Genomic DNA, 18,358 nt, shown 5'->3' with positions numbered 1-18,358 from the left:
TTTTGAAATTCAAAGACATACTAAATTCATAAGAACACGTAATAACTTCCTACCACACATAATATAAACAAATAATTAGTTAACTAAGCTACAAAACATAGAGGAATTGCTAGTTCGTAAATTTTTAGTAAATAGCTACCATTAATTATTTACACCGCTAAAAATACGTAAACACCCAACAATTATTCATATCTGAGGTGGGAGTTTTCAATAGGTATTTACGTATTTTCAGCGGTGTAAATAATTTACTAAAAATTTATAAAACGTTGACTATATGACAATATATCCATTAGACTCTAATATAAAGCAATCATTCTCAAATTGTTTGTTTTATTGACAACTTGACCTCCGAAATTGATTTACATCTCAATTTAAATCGATTGTTCATAAAATATATAAATCACAATTTAATAGGCTCTTCAAAATCTACAAAATAAAAAAATGAATTTTCATGATTTATAAATATATATCTTCAAAGTTTCAAAAATTTAAATTTCATATAAAACTTTCTTTCAATAATAATTTATAATGTACTTATATATACTCCATTAAACTTCTGAATTCCGGTTTTGAAATTTTCCGGAAAAGAGTAGTGGCTCACCATACCATAAATTATGATGATTCGTTGAAATATGTTTAAAAATTGCAAAATATATATGTTATATAGATCAAAGAATTCCCCACATCATTAAATGATGCTTTAAAATAAATATATATCGACGCAATTTGATTTCGCGACCTAAAAAGATGTAGCAAATAAAACAACATTCATCATCAATTCCAGCGCAATTCCCACGCAATTTCCTTAAAATTTAAATCTTTGATTTGAAGATATGTACACAACAACAATACGCAAAAAAATTCCATTTTTATAGAATTCATGCGACTTGAAATGACGCATCCGATAAAAAAAATACTTTCTCTACTCTTGCGTTGATATATGCAGTGGGTTTGATGAGCCTGGGCCTTGAAGAGGCTTATCTTAGCAGGGGAATATTTGAACATGAACCCCTTCGTATTGCAGGTCATTCTTTCCAGTTTGTTGTTTCCAATTAACTTGCCTGTCTATCAAGCGGTGTTTTTTAGGACTGGCTGTGGTAAAATCCCGGTTTTAGTGAAAAACCGATCGATCGTAACCTCTTTCTTTGTGTGCTCATTGGTGATCTACTACGACATTTGATCACACGGATTGATATATATGTTTTATTGCATACTATTTTGTGTAATCTACACCAAACTTGTATCTGTACTTGTAACACAGGCATGTGAACCTTTTTTTTAAGTTCTTTGTTCTTTTTTATTGTATTGTTTTGTTAGATTTATCATTCAATATCCAAATAACAATAAATAAATACTTAACAACATACATCAAAGATACGCCTGTTAGTTTATCAAAGTTTCAATAAAATCTTGGATTCATCGCGTTGAGCATGAACGGATGAGTAAATTGATAAATTCTGACTTGTGTTATTGTAGTCTTCCTCAACCATATCTCCTAGACCGGATGAGTTATCTTATATGGGAAAAAGAATACCCATATTTATGTTGTGTAGATCTCATATACTAACTGATTTTACGACTCAAGTGGTCATTATCTAGTTACTTGGATCTATTGGATCTTTTGTAAGCCTATTTATAAAGGCGTTTACATTGATATGGAAAAGAGAACAATAAATAGTATTCTGCGAACTCATTGGGGAGACACTTTGAAACTCAAGAGAAACACTTTGAGTGTGAGAGAAATTTATGTGAGGAAGCACTTGATCATCTTGTAATATGATCTTCTAACATAGTGAAACCCTCAAAAGTTGGAGTAGGCAAGTTGTCAAACCTTGGTAATCGTGTGTGCATTGTGTTTGGAATGATTTTCTTCTCAAATCGCAAAGTCGGTCTGTGTAGCTTAGGTTACAAGAAATTTGTTCTTGTTTGATTTCTTGGCTCTGTTATAACAAAATCAGATCTTTCATGCGATCTGAAGAAGAATGTTTGTCAAGATGCTAGTGATGAATCTCGAGGTGGATCGGTTCGATGGAAAAGACGATTTTGCATTGTGGAGCAGCGAATGAAGATTGTGATGGTCCAAATGAAAATTGCAAAGGACAAGATAACAAACATTAAGAGTTAACCTACAACATTCTTATTCTACACTCGAAGACAAAATTATGAGTGAAGTCTCGAAAGAAGATATTGCGGCAAAAGTTTCACTCAAACAAGAAGAGGAATTCTAAGCCGAATCGAATCTACCTAAACGAAAATCTTTTCAGATTCAAGAAGAACGAGGAGAGATCGATCAATGGCAATCTTGATGGTTTCAACAAGATTGTGATTGAAGTAGAGAATATTGGCATAAAAGTGAAAGATGAGGATCAAATTGTTATGATTCTTGTTGTTACGTGTGTTGTTGGCTTATTTTTTACGACAAGTTTGTCTTGGAAAGATATCTTACAACATGCTCCAAGATATGTTGAGACATCTTGAACGTTGTACGCAGAATCTATAATTTCGGCCAGTTTCATATTTCGCCAAAATTGTTAGAGGAAGACTTTCTACGTACTTTTCTCCGCGTGAATAGGTAAGGAAACCTTATTTCGACTTCTAGAGATGTATGACCACTATAAAATAGAGCCTCTTCCCTTAGTGGTCTTCGACGTATTCATTCACACAATTAGGGTTCTTAGACGTGCGAGGCCGGCGGACTGAGAAACTGATTGTGTGGTGACTGTGGTGTAATACTCTTTACGCTATTCATCTTCTTATTAAGTGATAGGTGCATTTTGTACGTGTTAAACTCTTTTTTCTCGGTTTGCATCTCATGAGTTCTTGAGTGCGTTTTATGTCTTTTAGTGTATTTTTTAGTCAATTACAGGTTTGAGAGCAATTTGGGGTGTTAAGGATCTGATTAAAGCATATTGTGACATCTTAAACGACGTCTTATTGCATCATTGGTTGTACATTGTGTGGGATATCCTGTCTCTGACTAAATAGAATTTCAATTCTCAATGCTCTACCGAAATCATTCAACAATTTCGTAGACGCGATGAAATATGCCAAAGAGTCTTAGTCTCTTGAAAAAGTTCAATTTTACTTTAAGTAAAAGAAACCCGATGTGAAGTCGATCAAGAAACCCGTTTCAGAGGCATTATGACTTGAGGAGGGCTTGATAAGAAAAAAAACTTCAAGAACAAGGGAAGAATCGTTCAAAGTCTACGGCCATTGTGAGAAGAGGGGATGTGAAGATATTTATGAAAATGGCTCTGTGGGAGTGAGGTTGTTAGGCTCATAATGTGAATGTATCTGATCTTTACATGCCTAATTTTAGACAATGGAATCTCCATTGTATTAGGCTTTGGTGTAACCATAATAGAAGCGAGGAAATTTTGAGGACAAAGCCAAATCTGGATAGGTGGATATGGCCGGTACGAGATCTGGCGTTTTTTAGCATTAAATCGGCCTACCACGAACTCGTTGAGCTTCCTTTGACCCTAATGTTCAACTATGGAAAGGTATTTGGAAATTGAAAGTTCATGAGTGACACAAGCCATTCTTGGGAAGATTGGGCGGCCAATGTTTCCCGACCGCAAACAGATTGGCCATCTATTTCCCGGCGATGGATATACTAATTCGCAAAACTTGCAGAGAAGAGTCTGAGATTATACTACACCTATTTATTCACTGCGATCTGGCTACGGCTTTATGGTTCAGTGTCGGCCTGGCTAGAAGATGAGGAGGAATTCAAGTTAATAATGGCATAGAATTTCGGAAAGCGAATACCTAGGCAAAAAAGTTGATGAAAAAGTGATGATTGTTTTTTTCGGGCAATTGCAATTCTGGAAATAATTTTTATTCAGATTGGGAAGGCAAACAGTTGACACTCTGGTGGAACAGATCCATGACCGTGTTAGCGAGCAAAGGATGGTGAAGCCCAAGAGAAGAGGGGATCGTGAGAATAATGTGATGCGTCCGCCGAAATCGATCATCAAGGTCAACTCATGATCCTTCCTATTTTGAAAATGATTGCGGCAAGGAGTTCGGAAGCGGTGGTTAAGTGGATGTGTCCGAGTAAAATAGTGGTGTTTGGGGCCGACTTAGTTGGGGTGCTAATGGCTATCCAACTAGGCAAATTTCGGAACCATTGAAGAATTATTATTGAGGGTGATAATTATGGACGAGCTCGAGGCAAAGAGAAATTTTCCGAATTGGCCTTGTATTCCCATCTTCAAGTAGATTTTATCCTTTGTTCGAGATTTTGATAAGTGTAATTTTTTTTAGATTCTTAAAGAAGGTAACAAAGTTGCTCATGCTCTTTGCCAAGAGGCGAGAACTTTAAATTAATTTGATGGGTTTAGTTCTCAGTGGGATATCGCGCCCGCCCCTTTTGCGGGATATTATTACGGCGGAGGCCGATGTTGAATGAGAGGAAAAGGGCACTCTTTCTTTCCCGTCGTACTTTTTCATGAGTAGGGAAGGTTTTAATGATGCCCTTGATATTTTCAAAAAATATTTCGCTAGTCCTTGAACATATATTATATATATTTTTATTTTGGTCATACAAATACCACCACTCAAAATCTATCTCACTAATTCTCACACCGAAACAATGGCAAAGAGTCACGACCATCTTCCTCTCTTCGAAACGACGCGGGCCAAATATCGTGTCCCGTTTCGCATATTCATCGCCACAATCTTCGCCGGAGTCTGCTCAATCTTCGTCTACAGACTCACCCACGTACCACCACAACAAGAATTGTTCAAAAGATACGCTTGGATCGGAGCTTTCCTCGCAGAGCTATGGTTCGGCCTATACTGGCTTGTCACCCTCGTCGTTCGATGGAATCCAATACACCGTCACGCTTTCAGGGATATACTCTCTCTCAGGTCATCACCCTATATACACATAATAAAGCAGTATATATATTCTGAACTATTATATTTGTAGTACTTGGTCACTTATGTATGACAATTTTGTTTTGTTTAATCACTTGTAGATATGTCGAGAAGGATTATCCTGGCGTGGACGTGTTTGTGTGCACGGCGGATCCGGCGTCTGAGCCGCCGTGTATGGTGGTGAGTACGGTGTTATCCGTGATGGCCTTTGACTACCCTTCACACAAGCTCAGCGTTTATTTATCCGACGATGGTTGTTCGGACTTGACGTTTTATGCGTTGTTAGAGGCTTCGCGTTTCGCCAGAAAATGGCTTCCTTTTTGTAGGAAGTTCAAAGTGGAACCGAGATCACCGGAGGCGTATTTCAGAAATAGTGTTTATGAACCACAAACAAGTTGTGGTGAGGATGTTTCAAAGGCCCGCCAAAGCCAATGGACATCCATGAAGGTATACCATACTTAACAAATTAGTCAATATAGGTTTACAAGTGTTAGTGCAGTCGTAATTTTACTATTAAAAAAAATAGAATAACAACAGTGGGACTACCATAAATACGAGTAATTTTTTTTTTTTTTATCAATATAACTATGTTATATGGAGCAAAAAACAGAACATATAAATAAAATATATATATATATATATATATATATATATATATGTGTGTGTGTGTGCGCGCGCGCGCGCGCGTGTGTTTTAAAAAAATTATAAACTTGTGTAAGTATAATTATTAGCCCTTTTTATCAAACCAAACATGTTACGTAACTTGCTAAAAAAAGACATATATTTTGTCATTGTATGTCCAGTAATTACTATATGGACCCATGTTAGATTGTTGTACGTGGAAGTCACTAATAACAACAACATGTGATATTGCTGTACAAAAGAAAAGTCTTTTGTTTTGAGTCATACTACGTCAACTTCAAACACCAAACAAGACGTAGGTGAAAGAGACTGATATGTATTGAGGAGGAAAAAAACAAACATCCCCAGAAGCTATTATTTAATATAGTTTTTCTGAAGGACTAAACTTAATAACAATCCGTCATGCGATAAATAATATATAAAAAGTAAAGAAATCAACATTGATCATATCTTTGAGTTGCGTATAGAAAATTCTTACCTAATGAAATTTGAATAATGTTTTGTCTGAATTAATTTTTAAAATGATAATAATTTTTACATAATTTTCAGTAATTAGAATTTACGTTTATATATTCGCTTAATCTTGACTACGTAAATAGACTTAACAAATACTAGAGTTTTGTTGACCAACTATTTATTCATGAAGAATTGTTTAGAACTTGCGTAGATCTCATATCTATTTTACTATAAATTTGTAAATTTTGAACTTATAACTTAGTATATTATATCATTATTATATTTCTAAAATATATTGAAAATAATATTAGATATTTACCCGTACTCTTTTTAATAAAATATTTAACCAGTGTTATAACTAAAGTGCGCATTAGAAATTAGTTACATATTAATTCCAATGTGTAATTTTTCGTTGAAATGTGTTTGAAAACTCTTGGAGAATGACTATCAGTGCTAAAGTCAAAAGTTCAAGGGTAAAAAAAATGTCACAAATCACAACTTCAGACCCCCTATAAGATATAAGTCGCATAAACATAAGCGTTTGTGTTTTAACCAACGTTTTGTAAATTTTTCGTAAATAGCCAAAAAAATTTATAAATGTTTCGTGAATAGTTATATTTACTAGAAATTTACTCTGTATTTTTTATTATTTTGATAGCGTAAATAGATTTACGTGGCTATTTACAAAAAATTAACGAAATGACGGCTATTTCAAAATGGCTAGCCACTGAAAGAACAATTAATACTTATTTAGAAATCATTTGCCTTGCAAGTTTTAAAAAGAATGGGTTGATAATATGAGAAACTTCTTTGATCACATTCATATTATTTATACATGCATATGTAATAGTTCCCTTGTATATATTAAAACAAAGAAACTATACGAAGACATGAAGACAAGGATCGAGATCACCACAAATACGGGGAAAGTTTCAGACGAGATTCGCAAACAGCACGAAGGCTTCGCCGACTGGGACTCAGTTTCAAGCAGACGCGATCATCCAACTATTCTTCATGTATGTGCGTGTGTGTATGTATGTGTATATATATATATATATATATATGTGTGTGTGTGTGTGTGTGTGTTCATGTCATTATATGTAATGGACGCAGATTCTGATAGGCGGAAGAAATCCAACAGCTGTGGACGATGAAGGAGAAGCGTTACCAACTCTCGTATATTTGGCTCGTGAAAAGAGACCTCAGATTCATCACAACTATAAAGCCGGAGCTATGAATGCATTGGTATCTAAATGAAACCCTTTGATTTTTTTTTTTTTTTTTTTTTGTAATCTTGTGGATGTGGATTATGGTAATAATACTCTTGGTTTAAGATACGGGTGTCTTCGAGCATAAGCAACGCGGCGATAATCCTAAACGTGGACTGCGATATGTACTCCAACGACTCCGGTGCCATCAGAGACGCTCTCTGCTTCTTCCTCGACGACCGCACAAACCGCAACGTGGCTTTCGTTCAGTTTCCTCAGGCCTTCGAGAACATCTCCAAGAACGACATTTACTCCAATTCCTTGCGGATCATAATGGAGGTTCGATCGATCGCCCGTATCAAAGAGACCCTCTCTTGACATTTCTTCTTCCTTAATTGACACCGCTAGCCTTGAAGGTCGAGCTGCGAGGAATGGATGGGAATGGAGGGTGTTTTTACATCGGCACCGGGTGTTTCCACAGAAGGGAATGTCTCATGGGGAAGATATACTCCGAAGAATCAGCTTCGACGGTACTCGATTGGGATACAAAGACAAAGACCCTTGAAGAAGATACAACAAGCATTAAAGCCCTCACGAGTTGCGACCACGAACACGACACTGATTGGGGAAGAGATGTCGGGTTGGTGTACGGATGTCTAGTGGAGGACTTGGCGACGGGGCTGGCGATACAGTGTCGGGGTTGGAGATCCGTGTATTTCAGTCCGGAGAGGAAGTGCTTTTTGGGGGCGGCGCCGACGACTCTGCTTCAGATGCTGATGCAACACAAGAGATGGTCCGAGGGAGACCTCGAGGTCATAATTTACCAATGCCCTTTGGTCTACGGTCGCAAAACTATGCCTCTCATGCATCGCCTCTCTTACTTCTTCTGCGGCCTATGGCCTCCAAGCTCCTTCGCTTTCCTCTACTACTTCTCTGTGCCATCTCTCTGCCTTCTCGCTGGGATTGCCTTGTTCCCCAAGGTAACTTCGGTTCATTTTTGTGACATTGTGTTCCTTATATTTTGGACCAATTTAGTTTTTTTTTTTCAGACTCCAAGGCCTAAACAGCTTAAAACATATTTACAAACTTGAGTATTATTAAATATGGTTAATTAGGGTTTAGCAGTTAAAATTTTAAATGAATAAAAATATATTATTTTGCTCCGAAATGCTATAAACTTGAGGAGTCTTTTTTACAGATTTCCGACCCGTGGGTTGTTCCGTTTGTCTTTGTCTCGGTGGGGAATCGTGTGTACGGCCTCATTGAGGCTCTGAGCTACGGGGCGACATTCAAGGAGTGGGTGAACGATCAAAGAGTGTGGCTGTTCAGGAGAACCACTTCTCACTTCTTCGCATGTATCGACTTCGTCATAAGGAGGTTAGGATTCAGCGAATCGACGTTCAACATAACAGCAAAAGTTGCGGACGATGACGTGACACGTAGATACGATGAAGAGATGATCGAGTTTGGAGCCGATTCGCCGATGTTCACGACTCTCACGACTCTTGCGTTGATATACGCAGTCGGTTTCGTTTGGGGCTTGAAGAGGCTGATCTTAGAAGGAGAATCTCCGGGCATGAACCCCTTTGTATTGCAGGTCATTCTTTGCGGTTTACTGTTTCTAATTAACCTGCCTGTCTACCAAGCAGTGTTTCTTAGGACTGACCGTGGAAAAATCCCGGCTTCGGTGACAAACCGATCAATCCTAATCGCTTTCCTGGTGTGCTCGTTGGCGATCTACTACGGCCTTTGATCAAGCGGATTGAAGATTTATGTGCTATTGCATACTATTTGTGTAATCTACCCCAACTTGTATGTACCTGTTGTTGCAGAAACAAGTGAACCTCTTTTTTTTAGATTAATCATTTAGTTTCCAAATAACTATAAATCTATACCTAGCTAACAATATCCCATATCAAAGTCTCAATACAAACTTAGGTTCATTGCGTTGAGCTACAACATATTTATGAACGCGAATTACTTGTTTATTTTTTTTATTTATAAAAGAAACTGATTTTATGAAACATAAAAATAGGTTATGGACCAAAATGCCAAAAACATAAGAGTCCAATGACTATTTGCGCTAAAAACGCCTAATATAAGTTCGTTGGACCGAAATTTGTGGTGTCCTTTAACAGATATCCGACCACGGGTTGTTCCATTTATCTACGCATCTGTCGGGAATCGTGTGTATAGTCTCGTGGAAGCTCTGAGCTGTGAGGCGACGTTCAAGGAGTGGGTGAACGATCAAAGAAAGTGGCTGTTCAAGAGAACTTCTTCGTTCTTCTTTCCCTTTATGGACGTCGTCCTAAGGGCGCTAGGGTTCAGCGAATCAACGTTCACCATAACTGCCAAGGTCGTGGAAGATGATGTGGCACGCAGATACGATCAGGATCGAGTTCGGAGCCGATTCGCCATTGTTCACGATTCTGACGACTCTCGCGTTGATCAACACGGTCTTTTTTAATTTGTCGGGGGTCTGAAGAGGCTGGTTTTAGGAGGTGAATCTCCTGCCAGTTTACCAAGCTGTCTTTTTAAGAACCGGCCGAGGCAAAATCCTGGCTTCTGTGACAAACCGGTCGATGATTACCGCTTTCACGGTGTGCTGATTGGCAATATACTCTGGTCAAACCCATCATCATTCCTGAGTATCACTTCCGTATGCTCTGCATTAAATAGCATACCATATTGTGTAATTTACTCCAACTTATTTTGTTACTTGCAACTGAAGCAAGCGAACCATATTTCAAGTTGATTATTCTGCACGGAATATTGATGGTTTCTCTGAATGTGTTTGGTCAGAAACCGAGGCCAAAACACGGACTTCCTTTGTTCAGAAAACTTCGTGCAGAAATTAAAGGAACACAGTGCACAAAACATTATGTTAAGATCTAGGGGTGATTTTTTTAATAATGAGGAAAAACAAGTTTGAGGCAAGCTTAGGCTTTTGGGAGAGTGCCAGATCTCTCGAATACATAGGTTTACCTTGTAATTCCTCTCGTTCTATCAAAGAATAAGTACGGTTCTTACCACATTAGTACTCAGAGAGCCAACAAAGCTTTTGTTTTTATTCAGAAATCTCTTACAGGGAGTATTATTCTTCTACATCTACTTAAAACGTTTATTTTAGTCCACTCACAACTTAAACATAATCGGTGTCAGTGAGATGGTTGTTTCATAAGGATGACGGTCCTACAATCGTAGATGACCTGCGAATAGCAATAGAAATATGTGAATTTCAAACAAGAGTGTCGGAGAACGAATGGCGTGCAGGGTTAAGACTTACATGAGCTCAACAACGAGCGAAGACGCTCCGCCTCCGCCGTTGCAGATCGCACCGACACCGTACTTCCCATTCTTATGTCTCAAAACCTGCAACAAAAGTGGTTCTAAACTCGCACGGATTCAACGAGAGTTACGTAGATGAAAAGTTGAACATATAAAATACCCCCAAAAGTGTAATCAAGATTCTAGCTCCGCTGCATCCTATTGGGTGTCCCAACGATACACCCCCGCCATTCACATTTATTTTTTCCTATAAAAAATAATAGAGGATGAGAAAACTCAACAAACGTGCTAATCAAATGAAAAGATCTGTATTAGGTTTTTATTTTTATTCTTTTTCCGAATTCAGAATGGTAAACTCACGGGGTTAAGACCGAGCAGCTTCTGATTAACGATAGCAACCACCTGCAGCGATAATAAAATCCGTTTTTTTTTTTTTGTAAATCGAAGTTGATTTATAATGTTGATGAAAAAAGGAATAAAATCATACAGAGAATGCTTCGTTTATTTCGTAGTAATCAATTTGAGAAGCGTCCAAGCCAGCATTTGAAATAGCTCTTGGTATCGCAAGGGCCGGAGCGGTCGTAAACATTTCAGGTGCCTGAAAAAACAGCCTTCTTTGAGCTCTAATAAGCGTACATAGTAGAGAAAGATGGGATTTTATTTAGGAGTACCTGAGCAGCGTCAGCGTAGCCGGTAACCCTAGCAATTACTTGCAACCCAAGCTGAAGTGCCTTCTCGCCACTCATCAAAACTATTGCAGCTGCACCATCACTATCCAAAAAAAAAAAAAAAAAAACGTTACATAGCCATGAATGTAAAGCCAAAAGTTGCTGTGTAGCATAAACTTTGTACACACAAAATCCTTTCATGACAAGGTAGAAGTTTTATTAGCGTGCAATTATATATGTTTATACATATATATATAGATAGATATATTGTAAACCAACTGTTACTGCTCTTTAATCTCTGTTCAGGCTATTATAAATACCGAAACTCTCATTTGTTAATTTAATAGTAAGTTTGACAAGAGAAACACCTTATAACAGAAGCGTTTCCAGCAGTAACAGTTCCTCCGTTCTTCTTGAAACTTGGCCTGAGATTCTTTAATTTTGCAGCATCAAACTAACAAGGCATACATGGAAAGAAAAAATTATTAACATATCCGAATGTGTTTAAAAAGCCTATTTTTACATTAAATGAATAACTAACAGATTCAGCTTCATAACTTGGTAAAGTGAAAAGATTTTGCAATGGCAGATTGAGGAACAACTCGAAGTGAAAAGGATTTCTGCAAAACGCATCTAACATTTTTATGTCTTCATCAAAGGGAGAGTAGCCGTTTTATAATTTTTAATTTTTTAGAAAAACAGAAGTTTAGAAATCCCAAGATATTGTTTACACAGGTGTTTAGCTTGTATATTTAGCGTAAAGATAATTATTTAAAATCCAAACCTTAGGCAGTCTGTACCTTCTCTAAACCTTCATCCCTGTCAATGATTTTAGATGGTTTCCCTCGTCCTCCAGGAACTTCAACCTACAACTCGGAAAATGCCAACAGAAATGAACATTGAAACGGAAACGATCTTTCCTATTTTCCGCAGGAACAAAGAAAATCATAATCTTACTGGAGCTATTTCCCAAGCAAAAAGACCATCCCTTTGTGCAGAAATTCCTCGGTTAAAGCTCTTAATAGCATAAGAATCCTATAAGGAAAAACAGATATAATAGACATAAGATATTCATGTCTGCAAAAACATGTGTAACGGTTTTAAGATAAGTTGAAAAAAAAAAAAAAAAGATTGCTAAATGTTGAGAGAATGAATTACCAACCTGCTCTTCTCTGGAGATGGTATATTTTTCGGCACATATCTCTGCACAAACCCCCATTCCAAAGTCATTATAGACATCCCACAGGCCATCCTTGAGCATTCCATCAACAATGGTGTCGTGCCCTAATCGAGAACCTTTCCTGATACTCATTCATATAACAAACAATGTCAGAACAATTTATACTCAAAAGCGTTGAGGCAACTCGTTCTACTAAACAACAACACGACATGATCAATATTCGCAATTGGAGATCTCATAGCATAGCAATGCAATAGCCGAGAGCTTCTCTTCTTCTTCTCATCAATTATACTACTTTTTTTAGTTTTAGAACCAAAACCCAAAAAAAAAAAAAAAAAAAACTGACCTCGCATCTGGTAAGTACTTGGGAACATTGGACATACTCTCCATTCCACCAGCCACAACTATATCATTGTCACCGAGTCGAATGCTCTGCGACGCAAACATTACAGCTGAACAAAAAAAAGACCAGAATCTCAGCAAATCAAAACTCATGTCATGTCACGTGCTAAAACCAAGGCGACTTTGAAATGACCTTTCATCCCAGAAGCACAGACTTTGTTGACTGTCGTGCAAATCACGGAATTGGGAATTCCCGCCCCGAGCGCCGCTTGCCTCGCCGGAGCTTGCCCTAAATTGGCGCTGAGAACGTTCCCGAAGAACACTTCTTGCACCATTGATGGGTCCACTTTTGCCCTGCTAAGTGCAGCTTCAACAAAACCCATTTCAAAAGTTTCATTTCTTCTGAATTGAAAAAAAAAAAATAAAAAAAAATAAAGAGAGAGAGAGAGAGAGAGGTTGATTTACCTTTGATGGCGACAGATCCGAGCTCAGTGGCTGACAGAGGCGAGAGAGAACCGAGAAGACCACCCAAGGGCGTTCTCGCAACACCCACTATACAAACATCTGAACACACACAAATATATATACATAACGTTCGAATTCAAATCCCCATGGTCAAATATCGTGACGGATCGTATCAAAGAAACAAGCAAAGTGGGATCAACAACATTCGTGGAATGGAAAAGATGGTTTCCATTTTCTGGAATTAGAAAGTAAAAAGGCTCTACCTCTGGGTTTAATGGAAGAGGATGAAAGGTTTGAGCGTGGAGCCATGTGAGGCTGAGACGAACGAAGCTCGGTAATGGAAGGAGAAGAGATCGCACGGTGAGAAAGAAGCAAATCAAACACACTTGTTGTTGATGGCGATGAATATGATGATGATCACCTTACTCTATTGTGTGTTTCAGTTTTCTTTTTTTCTGGGGAAGCGTCGGTTTTCGATAAGAATGATGACAGAGACGGACATAAATGTGTCAGAGAGAGAGAGAGAGAGTAACGGAAACAACTTACTTTAAATACGGTGACGTCCATTCTTTTTACTTGTCTCTCTTTTGTCTTACCATAATTTTTTTTTTAGAGAATTATCATCATATTTTATGCTATTAATAGCGTGATGATGTAAATCAATATATTTATCATAAATTTACTACAATAAATTTCATCCTTTCGATGGATTAGAAGGTTCTGACATCGTCATGTGTTTGACTTCGTGCGTACTACAAACGACGTTATATCTCGGCATAGGAAAAACGACATTCGAAGAATCACAAGCCCGTGGGGGAGTTTATCATAAATCAACAAGAAATTACACCTCAAATTATTATATCCAAAGTTTTTGGCTTTTTAGGCACGTTCATTCCCAAAGTAGATTGAAAACTGATTGTAAACAGATCAACCGACTTATCATCAGGGAATGCACTTGTTGAATTCTGTAACTTGCAAGTTTTTCAGCTCAAGTGGCAAAACATACCGAAATAAAACGGCGAATCAAAGGCACTACATCAACATTTGGGTATCACAGAAAAATTCTAGTCTAAGAGCTCTAACAACTAGATAGAAAGACCATGATAGATAACCCGAGTAAATCCTCATTTCCACTACTAAACTATAATTACACAACACAGATGGGTTAAGCAAGAGTGATAAGCCGACCCAAAGCGATAAAAGGCATAATTATCTATCTATTTAGACCTTGCAGATTCCTCATATAAGCCTCCACAAGTACTTGGAAGATATACCAGCTTTTAATCTTGTGTTCCTCTTCCAACGACACGCCTGAAAGTGAGATTGATTCGAGGGGCATCGGCTTTAGCACGCTTAGGAATACAGTGCATCCAATCCCTTTGAGTATAGCCTCTCATCACAAGAAGCGACCCGTGCTTCAGCGTCAACGAGTACTTCTCGTCATTTTTCCTCGTTCGCTTCCTCGCAGGCTCTTCATCACCATTGCCTCTCCGCTCTAGAAAATTAAAATTAATTAGCTTACAAAAACACCCTTGTGACCACCGAAACATTTTCTTCTGCGTAGATCTGAAAACTGAGTGTACCAGCGGGTTTTTTCCGGGGCTTCCTTTTGAGGAAGAATTCGCGGTCACATCCGAACGACACGGAAGCGATTTGGGGAGCAGAGCCGTAAAGCTTCTCATCGTCGGAATGCCAACCGACGTTATCGCCGCCGTTCTTGTACCTGTTGAGAAGCAAGCTGTTGAAACTACTCCCCGGAAGAGCTTCGTGAACCTTTCCACATTATCGAATTTCGAAGAATTAGCATAATCGCAAATGTCAGAGACTAAACATAACTTTTTTTTTTTAATTATTATAATTTTTAGTTACAGAATCAAGAATTTCCTTGAGCACAGGAAAATCGTCCCAATTGTAAGCACGCGGTTGATATCCACTGTAAACCAAGTCTGGCAATCCAGGGCTCGCAACATAGCAAGTATCTCTTGGCTGTCAAACGAAATTTCCAATCAAAATCAAGGCATTTGTTGTACAAATCGTCGCACTTTCTCGCTCAAATTACATCTTTTCATAAAGAATTTGGGATTTATGAAGAAAAATGTTAAGAGATTTAGAAAGTTACCTGGACGCAGGATCGTCCGAAAACGCGAAGGGTAGGTCTGGTCCAAGGGATTTGAGTGTCGAGGTAATCGAAGAACTTCCATGAGTCGTCGAGGCTCAGAAACCTGGGAATGTAGACGACGTCGCTTTCTTCGTCAAGATCGATGATCTGTCTCTTCGCCACGATTTCGTTAGGGTTTGTCTTTTTCAACTCGTTCGAACTCATTGATTCGTTCGACCATACATACGGACAACAATCAATACGATTTACGCGCCAAAGTTTTGGGAGACTTTATATCCCAATCCTTATTTGGGCTGTCCAGCTCGGCCCAATTCAAATCGGAAGCCCAAAAGATTCATTTCATTTTTATATTTAAATTTACTGTGGAAAATACTCATCCTAGATTTCTACTTTCGTTGTTAAAATTAATATTTTCACCAGCCAAATACACATTTCTGTTTGTGGTTCTTCTTCTTCTTCATCTTCCTGTGTCCCTCTTTTTCGTCTTCTTATTATAATTCTTTATTTCCCGTGTTTTACACTTTTATTTGAAAGGTAATTTTGTGCAATTTTTTTTTTCCTTTAAAAAACGATTGTATTAAAGTTTTAAAATTTGATGCTTTTTTTAATTACTCATATTTTGGATATTTTTCAACTTTTCCATTATAACACATGGAAACCTCATGATTAAACTTAAACGAGTGCTTGGCTAATTGACTCTCTTGTTTTAACAGTATGCTTAAACTTGAACCATGACCACCTTAAACAAGTACTGTTGGAAGAGTTCTTTAGTAAATTGAGTTAATACTTAATAGTGATAAAGGTACTGATACACACCAAAACAAACAAAAAACAAAAAACAAGTGACAGCATTCAAGAGCACTTGCTAAATTCAACAAGAAAATTAAAATTACAAATTGGCTTTATGTACAAATTACACGAGTTCAAACTAAACCTCAAAAACAGCACTAAACAATCACACACCCAGGCAATCGAAATAACAGCTAAACTATATCAAGAAGAAGAAGAGGAAACTTGATTGGACTCAGGCCCGCCTCGAAGAAGTGTTATGATCGGGAGATTCGATCAAGCTGAGCTTGAGTTCGATCTCCCCGGACTCGACACCACGGAGCCTCAACCATACACTCTGGACAACCTCATCGTTGACGCAGCTGATCGAGCTCTCTCTGAGGAGACAGTTGTCGGAATCGGGGACGACCTTCCTCAGAGTGGTCTCTCCGGGGAAGCTCTGAAGAATCTGCCTCAGCCGAGCCGCCGAGACGAGGGGTTGGAGACTCAGCTGCGCGTGACCCATCTTGTCCGATTTCAAAAGGTCTTTGTCAAACACTTCCTATTAACGACAAATCCAAAAAAAAAATTAAAGATACTATTTTTATCAGTGACAAGAGAAACAATGAGCGAGTGACCGTGTGTGTGAGTGAGTGAGTGAGTCAAGGTCATACCAAATTGAGAGTACCAACGGGATCGGTGAGCGAGAAGCTTAGTTCTTCGTTCCATACTGGATTAAGGCAACTGTTGATCACTTTGGTTTTTGCTGTCTAAAAAAACAATCCAAAGAAATGAGTTGGATATGGGTCTTGAACGAAATCGGTGAGAAGATCAATTTTTTTATTTTTTATTTTTTACCTGATTGCCCAACTTGAGAACTACGTAAGGATCGCTGCTCTTGAAGTCTCGGATGACAAGTCTTTTGCCTTGCACAACTACAATTTTAAGTAGCCCCAATTGCTCCCCCATGATCTGTTTACGATAAGACACGGTGTTCTTCACGAGTTTTGACAAGCAAATAAAATTCAGGATTTGAAAAGGGAAATTAAACTGTTTGAAATACGAATAAGCAAAAATAAATATATAATAATATCAAGAGCATGTAGCTAGATAGGGCATTGTACAGATGCTCAACGACAATTCGATACTCAACGACAATTACCGTGAAAGAGTATTTTAAGTTATTAGCTTTTGGGTGTAAATGTTACGGAGAGAGAGAGATAGAGAGAGAGAGAGAGATTTGCGATGAAGACATAAACTTTAGAAGCATAATATTATGGATATGGATACAGCTCTTTTAGCGACTCAAAAGCTCTGGCTTGAGTTACACACAAAGATCCAAGCCAAGCCCACTAAAAATAACACCAAATTAACAATAAAACACAACAGACTTAACTAAACTAATCCCTCCATAACAGCATTTACTCATTCTTTCCATGAGAGTTGAAGGGGAAAAAAAACCAAGGAACAGAAAGAAAAACGAAAATCAGTTTGAGATTGCAAAAGACAGATGAAAAGAGATTACCAACAAAATTAGGGGTTTCGAGTTTCCGCTGGGTGGTCCGTTTTCTTGGTCTCTCTCTCTCTCTTTCTCGTGGTGGAATGAATTTCGCAATGCAATCAGCTTCAGAGTTCAGAGCAGAGAGGGACAAGAAGAGTAGATATTTGGACGCCAAAGCAAAAAGCTCACCGGGAATCACAGGTTGACGAGGTTGACGGGGTTTAATGAGAGATTCTTCTAGTAAAGAGGAAAAGGAATGATAACTGACACGTGGCAGTCGTATAAACGTGGTCCTGACGGAGACCAGTTCGGATCATCCACTGTGGGGTCCTCTGTGTTGACTGTTGACTGATTTTAGCTAAGTGTTATACAACTACAAACGTGTTTTCCTATCCTTTTTCCATTTTTAAATTCTAATTTTATAAAGATTTTTTTTTTTTTTTTACAATTTTTTGATAATTAATTATATGGGCAGCATCAAATTTTTTACCTCAAGAGTCGAGACTCAATTTTGAAAGTTTTTTATAAACTCAATTATGATTTTTGTAGACAACAATACATTCATCTCTCTCTCTCTCTTGTTTCTCTTTTTTTTTTTTTTTTAAGGGATTTTTCTCTTTTCCTTTTTTTGCACCTCTTACTTAGGTGTGTATTTATTGTGTATAGCTGTCAGTCAATGCCTTTTTTGTAGCTGATTATTCTTTTTCACTACTGATTGCCTTTCTCTTCTATTTAAACGCGACAATACTATTACTAGTATTATTAGCACTTTCATCAAATAAAGTTTTGGTTTTGTTTTATTGCTTTGAATTCTTATGGCCACTTACATAATACGCT

General features: G+C 37.8%; 4 protein-coding genes across 6 annotated transcripts; 1 reads left to right on the top strand and 3 right to left on the bottom strand.

The window, feature by feature from the left end:
- The first annotated feature begins 4,497 nt into the window (after positions 1-4,497).
- Positions 4,498-9,926, top strand: LOC149385493 (cellulose synthase-like protein E6). The gene is made up of 7 exons (XM_089627446.1): positions 4,498-4,875; positions 4,986-5,331; positions 6,858-6,998; positions 7,096-7,227; positions 7,317-7,529; positions 7,607-8,170; positions 8,389-9,926. The coding sequence occupies exons 1-7, from the start codon at positions 4,598-4,600 to the stop codon at positions 8,941-8,943; spliced, it is 2,229 nt and encodes a 742-aa protein (XP_089483572.1). The 5' UTR covers positions 4,498-4,597; the 3' UTR covers positions 8,944-9,926.
- A 302-nt stretch (positions 9,927-10,228) lies between these two features.
- Positions 10,229-13,682, bottom strand: AACT1 (Thiolase family protein). 2 transcript variants are annotated; one of them, XM_089627447.1, is made up of 14 exons: positions 13,397-13,680; positions 13,134-13,232; positions 12,862-13,035; positions 12,673-12,778; positions 12,309-12,447; positions 12,104-12,181; positions 11,947-12,012; positions 11,515-11,600; positions 11,150-11,249; positions 10,966-11,076; positions 10,839-10,880; positions 10,639-10,725; positions 10,477-10,562; positions 10,229-10,399 (listed from the first exon to the last, which is right to left on the bottom strand). In XM_089627447.1, exons 1-14 carry the CDS (start codon positions 13,440-13,442, stop codon positions 10,366-10,368), a joined length of 1,254 nt encoding a protein of 417 aa, XP_089483573.1. In that variant the 5' UTR covers positions 13,443-13,680; the 3' UTR covers positions 10,229-10,365. The 2 variants fall into 2 exon arrangements, with proteins under 2 accessions (XP_089483573.1, XP_089483574.1); XM_089627448.1 differs by lacking the exon at positions 10,229-10,399 and having other exon boundaries at positions 10,473-10,562; positions 13,397-13,682.
- A 264-nt stretch (positions 13,683-13,946) lies between these two features.
- Positions 13,947-15,491, bottom strand: ALKBH2 (oxidoreductase, 2OG-Fe(II) oxygenase family protein). Its single transcript, XM_089626637.1, has 4 exons — positions 15,253-15,491; positions 15,003-15,119; positions 14,717-14,906; positions 13,947-14,628 (listed from the first exon to the last, which is right to left on the bottom strand). The coding sequence occupies exons 1-4, from the start codon at positions 15,454-15,456 to the stop codon at positions 14,414-14,416; spliced, it is 726 nt and encodes a 241-aa protein (XP_089482763.1). The 5' UTR covers positions 15,457-15,491; the 3' UTR covers positions 13,947-14,413.
- A 612-nt stretch (positions 15,492-16,103) lies between these two features.
- On the bottom strand, positions 16,104-17,704 carry LOC149385490 (Calcium-dependent lipid-binding (CaLB domain) family protein). 2 transcript variants are annotated; one of them, XM_089624971.1, is made up of 4 exons: positions 17,546-17,704; positions 16,879-17,016; positions 16,695-16,790; positions 16,104-16,582 (listed from the first exon to the last, which is right to left on the bottom strand). In XM_089624971.1, the coding sequence occupies exons 2-4, from the start codon at positions 16,987-16,989 to the stop codon at positions 16,277-16,279; spliced, it is 513 nt and encodes a 170-aa protein (XP_089481097.1). In that variant the 5' UTR covers positions 16,990-17,016; positions 17,546-17,704; the 3' UTR covers positions 16,104-16,276. The 2 variants fall into 2 exon arrangements, with proteins under 2 accessions (XP_089481097.1, XP_089481096.1); XM_089624970.1 differs by having other exon boundaries at positions 16,879-16,992; positions 17,546-17,702.
- Positions 17,705-18,358: the final 654 nt, after the last annotated feature.

Source organism: Urtica dioica, chromosome 9, assembly GCF_054948205.1.
Source record: "Urtica dioica subsp. dioica isolate 48M chromosome 9, U.dioica_male_clone48M_v1_H2, whole genome shotgun sequence".
Lineage (NCBI taxonomy): Eukaryota > Viridiplantae > Streptophyta > Magnoliopsida > Rosales > Urticaceae > Urtica > Urtica dioica.
This window is presented reverse-complemented; position numbering and strand designations above follow the sequence as displayed.